Source organism: Saccopteryx leptura, chromosome 2 (assembly GCF_036850995.1).
Source record: "Saccopteryx leptura isolate mSacLep1 chromosome 2, mSacLep1_pri_phased_curated, whole genome shotgun sequence".
Taxonomy (NCBI): domain Eukaryota; kingdom Metazoa; phylum Chordata; class Mammalia; order Chiroptera; family Emballonuridae; genus Saccopteryx; species Saccopteryx leptura.
This window is the reverse complement of record NC_089504.1, coordinates 244,743,926-244,753,859: the sequence shown is the minus strand read 5'-3', so window position 1 is coordinate 244,753,859 and position 9,934 is coordinate 244,743,926. Positions and strand designations below refer to the sequence as shown.

Genomic DNA, 9,934 nt, shown 5'->3' with positions numbered 1-9,934 from the left:
GAGCTCTGGAAGGTCATCTCATCCACCTGATCACTTCAATACTTTTCCACAGTTTCATTTGTCTCTCATTTTTATGATTTTTAAAAATTAAAACAGTTTATCAAAAAGTATAAATTGAAAGGTAACTTTATTACTGGAGAAGAGAAAAATGTATACAAGAGATTCCAGATTCTTTTTCCTTGTGCACTACCTTTTGTAATAAAGCTCCAAATACCAACTTTGAAAATATTTACAAGGATAAATTTTTCTTAACATGTGAGCATTTACTGTGTGGTGGACATTTTTTTCATAGAAATCATATACTTAAGCTAAATAAATTCTTATAGTTTACAAGAAACTTAGAACATTGTATTAACAGAAGACGATATATTTTACTGCAAAGTAGAAAAGTGATACAATTTTGTGGCTCTTAAATGTTTAATTACTTGATTTGAACAGAGGAATTAAAAAAAAACAACAACACAAAAACAGAACAATCAAGATAGGCCTGGTTTTAAGATTTTTTGTATTCAATTCGTTCTACTTTCACATCATCTCCAATTAGCTGATACACATAAGTGACAACTGTAGAAGCCTGGATATCCATCAACACAAATGAAGGAATAATGTTTCTGGAAAAAAACACAAATAATGTCAGTGTTTTGTACTAAAAAGCTGCGTTACGATAAATTTCAATTTAAGATGACAATTTGGATTCAAGGAGAAATCTGGTTGTTACATATTAAAAAGAATAATCACCAAAAGAAGATAGCCAAAAAGGCTGTAATTATCTAAAAGGGTTGCATTTCTCTTTTATGAAAAATCACACATGCAATTATTAAATTTATAAAACTCCCAAGTTTCCAAATTACATACTACTCACGTTTCCAAGGCATTATATGCTCCAGTGGCAGAACCTGGGTTAATGTAGAATTTATTCTCATGTTCAAATGCTTCAAATTTATGTGTGTGTCCTGATATAAGAATGTCCACATCAAACTGCCTCTGCAACAGGGCCAAGCTGGCCATATCTCCCCATGGAATAACTTGATGTCCATGGATCAAACCAATTTTGAACTGCCCAACAGTCACAACTTTCTGTTCTGGATAATTCAGATTCTAAAATAAGAAATAGACATAAGAAAAAAATGTTTTAGAGATACTAATGTTTAAAAACCTGCTTTTATTCTATCTCATATGGATGTTTTCCTCCACAGCCAACACATTTATTAAATATTTGATTTCTTCTCAGCTCTAAGTCTGCAACTATGCTCAAAACATAACAGGAATTTTTCATGCAATCCCTTTCTGTGCTTATTTTTATAGAATATGGATTCTTTTGGGCATGATGTAGGAAGTAATTATCCTCCCAAATTTGTTAGTTTCCTCTACCTAAAAATCTTAGGCATTTGACCTGTAAGCTGTGTTAAATTATACCACAGGCTTTAATAATTATATAGATGTGCCTGACCTGTGGTGGTACAGCGGATAAAGCATTGACCTGGAATGCTGAGGTCGCTAGTTCAAAACCCTGGGCTTGCCTGGTCAAGGCACATATGACAAGCAACTATTATGAGTTGATGCTTCCTGCTCTTCCCCCCTTTCTGTCTCTCTCTCCTCTCTCCAAATTCAAGAAATAAAATCTTAAAAAAATGTTATATAGATGCATTAAAATAATGCATGTTAAAACATATGGTACCTGTATGAACCAGGCACGATTTTAAGGGCCTTATAAATATCAACCTACCTAATATATTTAAAAACAATCCCAAGAGGTAAATTCTATTCTGACCTCCATTTTAGGGATTAAAGAAAATCCAAAAAACAACAACAAAAACTGAGGCATAGAGAGGTTAAAAAACCTGTCCAAGGTCACATGTTATAAGTGGTTGAACCAAGATCTAAACCCTGGTAGTATGGCTCCAAGGTCTGTGAATTTAGCAAATTTGTAGCAAAAATTTGAATTCTTGCTACTGAAACTGTCTTTAGCATAATATAAATAGACCTCTAATTTTTTTTTAAACAAACCAGATCTATATTCTAATTATTGACAAGAAGTTTGCCCTTCTGTTCTCATCCCTGTGTCCTTCACCTCTATGTCACCTCTAGTTTCCCCAAATTCTTTTTTAAATCCACACACACACAAAAAGAGATACTATGGTCATTCAGTTTGGTATAAAGGCGCCCCATTAAAAAACATCAATGAAGTTAAATAACTTGAAAAAGCTTATATTCCCAGAAATACAAAATAAATTTTTCATACTAGATTCAGATTTATTTCAAATCATGCTATGTTAGTTCTGGCAGGGGTCTTAAAAATCACTTATTCCAATCATATTTACATAGAAACACCCAAACAGCCACCACCCAGGGCACACACACTTAATGTCATGAAACAGGACTGAGGTTATGATTGTAGGGTTGGATCTTAGGCAACTCTGGGACATCAGCAAGGGTGGGGTCAGGGTGATTTCTGACACTTAAGATAGTGCTGAGATGGTAAACAGTTCATGAAATAGGAGAGAAAGTATTGGTTATTTATATGATGGTAAATAAAGCTAATAAAACTGATCAGGTTCACTTAAAAAAAAAAGGAAACTGTGACCAGAAAGAGAATGTAATTTGCCTGAAATCTCATTATTAATTAATTTTGCAAAATTGGAAATCCAGTTTAAAAATAATCTAACTTATTTTTTCCTTTTTTAAAGTCAGGTTTAATGAGATGTAATTTACATACTTTCCTTTTTAGTGCACAATTCAAGGGGTTTTGACAAATGTGTAGCCATGTTTCCACCACAATCAAGATACAAAACAATTCTATGACCTCCTCAAAACTTCTGATGCCCCTTTATAGTTAATTAATCCTGTAACAGAGAGTCATGGCAGAGTTTTCAACAGATTAGTGATGTGATCTTACTTCACCTAAAAAGAATCATTCTGATATCTACTTGGAGAACAAACTGTGGAGGGAGGAAAGGTAGAATCAGGAATACAAGAAAGTGATATGGTGTTTGGAACATAGTAGTAGAGGTGGTGGTGGTGAGAGGTTCATGACAAAAAGTCAATAAACTAAATGACAGATCTACAAAAAATAGTGACAAAACCACTTTCACTCCATATCAATTTAGTTATTAGAACAAGTGTTTAATATGTTTATTGAGTAGTCTAAAATCAGTGATTTTCAGACAGGAAGGGGTTGTGTAGTAATTTTATATTTGGTGGAGGAAACCTTAACAGTTGAGAAACTGGTCTAAAGTATAAAATTTTATATGTGAGAACGAAGAAAAGGAAAATATTGAGTAGGAAAGTGAAATACATTACCTCATCGAAGTCTCCTCTTACAATATGAACATCACCAGCCAGAGTCTTGAGATAATCATAACTCTCTTTGGTGCAAAGATTTCCAGTGCAGAGAATGTGCTGAATCTTTCCTGGTACCAGCAGTTTTTTGAACTTAGCCGGCAAACTGTTGCACCGGTGGGGGATGTGCAGGTCTCCTAATACCAACACCAACTTTAAAGTGTCAAGGTGAGACAAGATGTAATGTTAAACATGATGTCAAAACAAAATACTCTCCTCTAAAAGTTCCCCTTTTAAATTAAAATAATCAGAGATTCCAGAACACAAAAAAGCAGAAATTATTCATACAGTTCCTTATCATGACCATTTAAACAAACACATATCACACATGTTAACGTACCCTGTTCCAAATCAATTTTTAAAAATTCGATCACAAACAGGTATACTACTATATAGATCAGTCTATTTACCAAGAATAAAATCAAGCTTTCTAGGCCCTGGCCAGTTGGCTCAGTGGTAGAGCGTCAGCCTGGCGTGCAGGAGTCCCAGGTTCGATTCCCGGCCAAGGCACACAGGAGAGGCGCCCATCTGCTTCTCTACCCCTCCCCCTCTCCTTCCTCTCTGTCTCTCTCTTCCCCTCCCGCAGCCGAGGCTCCACTGTAGCAAAGTTGGCCCGGGCGCTGAGGATGGCTCTATGGCAGCGGTTCTCAACCTGTGGGTCGTGAACCTGGCCATCGGAAATACATATTTTATTTAAAAATGTATTGTATAATAAATATGTATTTTCCGATGGCTTTATGTGACCCCTGTGTTTTGGTCGTTCGACCCCCATCGGGGTGGCAACCCACAGGTTGAGAACCACTGCTCTATGGCCTTTGCCTCAGGCACCAGAATGGCTCTGGATGCAACAGAGCAGCGCCCCAGATGGGCAGAGCATCGTCCCCTGGTGGGCATGCCGGGTGGATCCCAGTCAGGCGCATGTGGGAGTCTGTCTGACTGCCTCCCCGTTTCCAACTTCAGAAAAATACCAAAAAAAAAAAAAAAAAAAAAGTCAAGCTTTCTAAAGTAATTCATTTAGGGATCCAGAAATTACAATGAATAACAAAATTGCAAAATTAAAATATACTATGGGGCCCTATGGGATTTCTGAAGACTGATACGGTCACTCACATTTCTGCAATTATAATGTAAAATCTCATTACTGATTCCAGGAACATTAAATAAAAATTGCTAAAAACATAATGATAGAGAAAAAAGCTAATTCTATAATTATGTTTACTAGACTGACCACTATTTGGAGGAACAGTATCCAAAATTTACAAACTTGCTACTTAAAACTATTTGCTACACCTCACAGAGGAATAAAAACAGTGTAGGTTTTAAACAGTTTCAATAAGACAACATGTGCTTTTGAATTATAATCTTTATCTTCTCTTTCATTAGAAATCCTGTCATATTTTCATTGTATAGATTAAATTGCTGATGTACCCTGTTTAGTTTCCAAATGTAAAATAACATTTTCACAATCTTTCATGTGCATTAGAGCATTAAAAAAGAAGAGATCAGCTAAATAAGAGATTAATTTAGCAAGTGGTTTAGAGTTGCAACATAGTGTCAATAACAAAAAAAATCTGTTCTTACATATAAAAGAATATAAAGATCTTAATCCTGTATAATTTTAATATAAAAAATTTTACATATAAATATTAATTCAGAATGTCATCAAAAAGTCCACATAGGCCTGACCAGGCGGTGGCGCAGTGGATAGAGCGTTGGACTGGGATGCCAAGGACCCAGGTTTGAGACCCCAAGGTCGCCAGCTTGAGCATGGCTCATCTGGTTTGAGCAAAGCTCACCAGCTTGGGCCCAAGGTCGCTGGCTTGAGCAAGGGGTTACTGGGTCTGCTGAAGGCCCACGGTCAAGGCACATATGAGAAAGTAATCAATGAACTAAGGTGTTGCAACGAAAAACTGATGACTGATGCTTCTCATCTCTCTCCATTCCTGTCTGTCTGTCCCTATCTATCCCTCTCTCTGTTTTTGTAAAAAAAAAAAAAAAGGCCACGTAGGCCCTGGCTGGTTGACTCAGCAGTGGAGTGTCGGCCTGGCCTGTGGAAGTCCTGGGTTCGATTCCTGGCCAGGGCACACAGGAGATGCGCCCATCTGCTCTTCAACCTTCCCCCTCTCCTTCCTCTCTGTCTCTCTCGTCCCCTCCCGCAACCAAGGTTCCACTGGAGCAAAGGTGGCCAGGGTGCTGAGGATGGCTCTGTGACCTCTGTTTCAGGCACTAGATTGGCTACGGTTGCAGCAGAGCAATGCCCCAGATGGGTAGAGCATTGCCCCTGGTGGGCATGCCAGGTGGATCCCAGTCAAGGGCATGGGGGAGTCTGTCTGTCTGCCCCTTGCCCCCCCTTCTCACTGGAAAAAATTTAAAAAGTTCCCCTAAAAATATCTGCCCTCCAAAAGACAATAAATTTCTTCATGTTGATTAGCATAAGCATCTTCATTCATGACAGCATGTTTTCCCACACAGACGTCCCATCCATAAATGTACATGCCCTTAGCTGCTTTTTAAAAAGGCGTAACTATTCTTTATTATCAAAGAAAACAATAGCTAAAATATTATAAAACAGAAAATAGTTTTGTCACCACTGACTTCATAAATTAAAATTAATCAAAAACAAAATGTGTGAAATTAAAATTATTAAAACAAGCTTGATTTATCTTGCAACAAAGATCAGAATGATTACATAGGAGAGGAACTGTTATCAGGATATAGAGTAACTGCAGTAAAATTAGTGCAATTTAGAAGAAATTGTGAATAAGTTTCTTCTTTATAAAGAGTAGATTCAGCTGGTATTTGTTCAATGACATATTGTTTCAATCCAGATGGATAAAACATCTGTAAAACTAAAAACCACCATGAAGTTTCCACCTTCATTGGTAATCAAAACAAAATACCAGGAGATAGAGCAATCTTCATCTTTGCAGAGGGATCCCTTCAGGTATCAACTGGAATATGTAGCTAAGCCTGACCAGGCGGTGGCACAGTGGATAGAGTGTCGGACTGGGATGCGGAGAACCCAGGTTCCAGACCCCGAGGTCACCAGCTGAGCGGAGGCTCATCTGGTTTGAGCAAAAGCTCACCAGCTTGGACCCAAGGTTGCTGGCTCGAGCAAGGGGTTACTCGGTCTGCTGAAGGTCTGCGGTCAAGGCACATATGAGAAATCAATCAATGAACAACTAAGGCAGGGGTCGGGAACCTTTTTGGCTGAGAGAGCCATGAACGCCACATATTTTAAAATGTAATTTCTTGAGAGCCATACAACGACCCGTGTACGTTAGGCATTATCCAATAAAAATTGGTGTTGTCTTGGAGGACAGCTGTGATTAGCTCCAGCCACCTGCAACCATGAACATGAGCGGTTTTAGGAAATGGATTGTAATACATGAGAATATTTTATATTTTTAATGTTATTATTTTTTTATTAAAGATTTGTCTGCGAGCCAGATGCAGCCATCAAAAGAGCCACATCTGGCTTGCGAGCCATAGGTTCCCGACCCTTGAACTAAAGTGTCATAACGAAAAACTGATGATTGATTCTTCTTGTCTCTCTCCCTTCCTGTCTGTTTGTCCCTATCTATCCCTCTCTATGACTCTCTGTCTCTGTGGAAAAAAAAATGTTGCTAATATAGGAAGCTGGCATTTGAGAAAAAGGTACAAAGTAGACTTCTATATTAAAAACAAACAAACATCTCAAACCCATAAAAGGGTGTATGTCTATAATGATTTGAAAATGTCTGGGGAGCCCTGGCCAGATAGCTCAGTTGGTTAGAGCTTTGTCCTAATATGCAAAGGTTGCTCTGATCCATGGTAAGGGCACATACAGAAACAAATTGATGTTACTGTCTCTTCCTTTCTTTCTCTCTAAAAGCAACAAACAAAAATTAAAATTGAAAATGTTTGGAGCTAATAATGAATGAGCTGTTCAATCTGAATGAACTAGAAAGAACATTAGTAAGACATAATATACATGTCTTACTAATTATTTTATAATGATTGATAACCTAAATTCTACAATGTACTATGGATTATGCCCAAGTGTGCCTAGATTGTCATCATTTTAAAGATAAAATTGTATGAATGACCACACAGAAATTATTTCTAATTAGTAAGGATCCTAACTAGGACTCTGATTTCCTGCAGGTGACAAAATTATAGAGGAAATAGCATCACATACCAAATGTCATATTTTGAGAAATGTCCTTGCCCAAATTCCACACTTTGACAGTTCAGGTTAGATATAGATTACAGAGTCTTTTAAGAAAGCAAAAGATCCTAGAAATGGCAGTCTTGTTAAATTCAAATAAAGAATCAACCCAATCAAAGAATAGGAATTTGGCTACTTCCTATTTGATAGATTATAAAAGGGTGAAAATCCCAGTACTCAGATACCCAACCACCATTATTAGGAGGAGCTAGAGAAGAAACTTACTCTGTGCCCAGCCTTAGTGGAATGAAGAAGTTGATTGCAGACAGGGGGATGAAAAAAAAGGGTGAAACATGACCAATGTTAAAAGAAAGCAACAAAAAGAAACAAACTAAAAAAAAGAACAAAAAAAACCCTCATATCAAATGAAATGCAACCAAAACAATTGTTAATGATTTCTGAGTATTATGAAAGAAAATGTTAAAAATCAGCTTTGCTCAAAATACCAAAGGAACCAATTACTATATTTTAAATGTGACACATACACGCATGCACACACACTTTTTAAAAAAAATTTGCCTTAACTTTTTCTTTTCCTAATCTTATTTTCCACATTGACTCTCATCCCTTCCCTTCCTGTTTTGTTTAGAATTTTATAAGACAATCTGGAAAGTTCATCAGTCATAACTTAAATGAAAGCTAACATATTTTGGATTCTTATGGCCTAATTACTCCTCAAATATATTAATTTTAATTCTCTTATGTTAAAAATTTTAATTGTAAAATTATGCTGTCATTAGGTCATTACTAATGAAGTCACCAACTAAAAATGAGAAAAACATATTCCTCCAGATAAAAATGGACCTTCCCCACACCTGAATTTGCTGTGTACAGCCTCCTGGATACCACTGAGTGTTGAATGTTCACGATCTTTGCCAAATAGAATGCTTTCAATCATAAAATAATTGGCTAATGCTAAATTTTGCCCAGTTCTTTCTATTTGACATGAAAAGTGCTGTATCAGTACAATTACCCTAAAAAAGTATTCATCTCTCAAAAACGTTTCAGAAACGTGCTAAGAAATTTCATCTTCTCCCAAGGATCACTTATCTCAAAATTACTGTAAAATGAATTGCTCGAAACTGCTGTCTGTTTAGAAACAAAAATCAAAAATGAGATCAAAGCCGTTTACATTATGTAGAGAAGCACATACCATAAACCTTTGTCACGTCTATAAGTTACCTCAAAGGCTATGTCTTGTCATTGAATCGTGATCATCTTAAAAATGCAATAGGGACCCATCAGAAACAAAAGTCCCTTCATAGTTACACCTTATTAACACAAACACCAAGATAATCAGAGCTCCTTTTGAAACGGTTCTTCACATTTTAGGGGGTCAAGGGCACCTCTGAAAACTGGTTGTAGCTCTGAGCCCTCGCAAGGAGCAGCTGAGTTTTTCTGTCGGGAGGACTCGGGCGTAGCAAGCTACTGGGGGCGAGCGGGGGACGCGCAGGCCTGGAGGCAATCTGGGGCAATCTGATGATTTCAAGCAAAGCTCCCCAAACTGCTCCACTAGCACCAACACTGGCCCTTTACCCAGAAAAACGTCCATATTCTCAAAATCTTCCAATTTCAAGGAGTCCACAGACCGTTCAGGAATCATTCCTCCTCTAAAGGGTCGCAGCATCCTAAGTGCACAGGTAGTTCCAGCCATGCGAAGAGTCAGAAACGCAGTCCTTTGGGACCACAGCGCAATGGCAGCTGCACGTTTCAGGGACGAAAGAGATCGTTTTGTCTCCTCTCCCTTGCTGGCACACGACAACGGGTCAGGGATCCCGCCCGCTACTTCCCGTTCTGCATCCGAGGAGCCAGCTTTCGCCCATCGGGGAGCGGGGAGTAGCCCGCACACCCCAACCAGCGGGAGCGGCTTTCCGGGCGGAAGACGCAGGCGGGGAAACGTCTGGAAACCATGCCCCTTTCTCGGGGACGGTGGAAGGACAGGCCGAGGCTTTTCCCGGCTCGGGCGTGCGGGTCTCGGGACAGGACCGGCAGCTGAGAGTGGCCCCCTTTCCCCTCACACGTCCTCGGGCCCCTGGGGCGGAGGTGCCAGGCCAGAGCCGACTGTACCCCGAAGTGGCCGCTCCCTCACGTCCCTTTCCTCCCCCTGGGCCGTCCTCAGGCCCGGGCCGAGGCTGAGCCCGCCCAGACCTCCGGGATCACCCAAACCCTCGCCCGGGAGACGCCCAGAGGCTCCCTTTAACGCAGCACTCCGGCCGAAAGCCAGGGCTCGGTCGCCGCAGCTGCCATCCTCACCATCCTGTCACTGGGCTCCGCTCAGTCACCACCGCCGCCGCCGCCCTCTTCCTTAGTGTCCTCGGCGAACCGCCCACCTTGCCCACGACCAATGAAAAGCGATCTCGACAGGGGATCGCTGTACGGTGGCCC

At 39.5% G+C, this 9,934-nt stretch overlaps 1 protein-coding gene across 1 annotated transcript; it reads right to left on the bottom strand.

Annotated features, from left to right (window-relative positions):
* Positions 1–110: 110 nt before the first annotated feature.
* On the bottom strand, positions 111–9,876 carry VPS29 (VPS29 retromer complex component). The gene is made up of 4 exons (XM_066370940.1): positions 9,803–9,876; positions 3,301–3,492; positions 863–1,098; positions 111–611 (listed from the first exon to the last, which is right to left on the bottom strand). Exons 1-4 carry the CDS (start codon positions 9,803–9,805, stop codon positions 494–496), a joined length of 549 nt encoding a protein of 182 aa, XP_066227037.1. The 5' UTR covers positions 9,806–9,876; the 3' UTR covers positions 111–493.
* Positions 9,877–9,934: the final 58 nt, after the last annotated feature.

Excerpts from the sequence above, each read along its gene's own strand:
- VPS29 (XM_066370940.1), bottom strand. Across the intron at positions 1,099-3,300 it reads TAAGAGGAGACTTCGATGAG|AATCTGAATTATCCAGAACA; the intron begins GTAATGTATTTC and ends TTCTTATTTTAG. Across the intron at positions 612-862 it reads GCATATAATGCCTTGGAAAC|AAACATTATTCCTTCATTTG; the intron begins GTGAGTAGTATG and ends GTTTTTTTCCAG.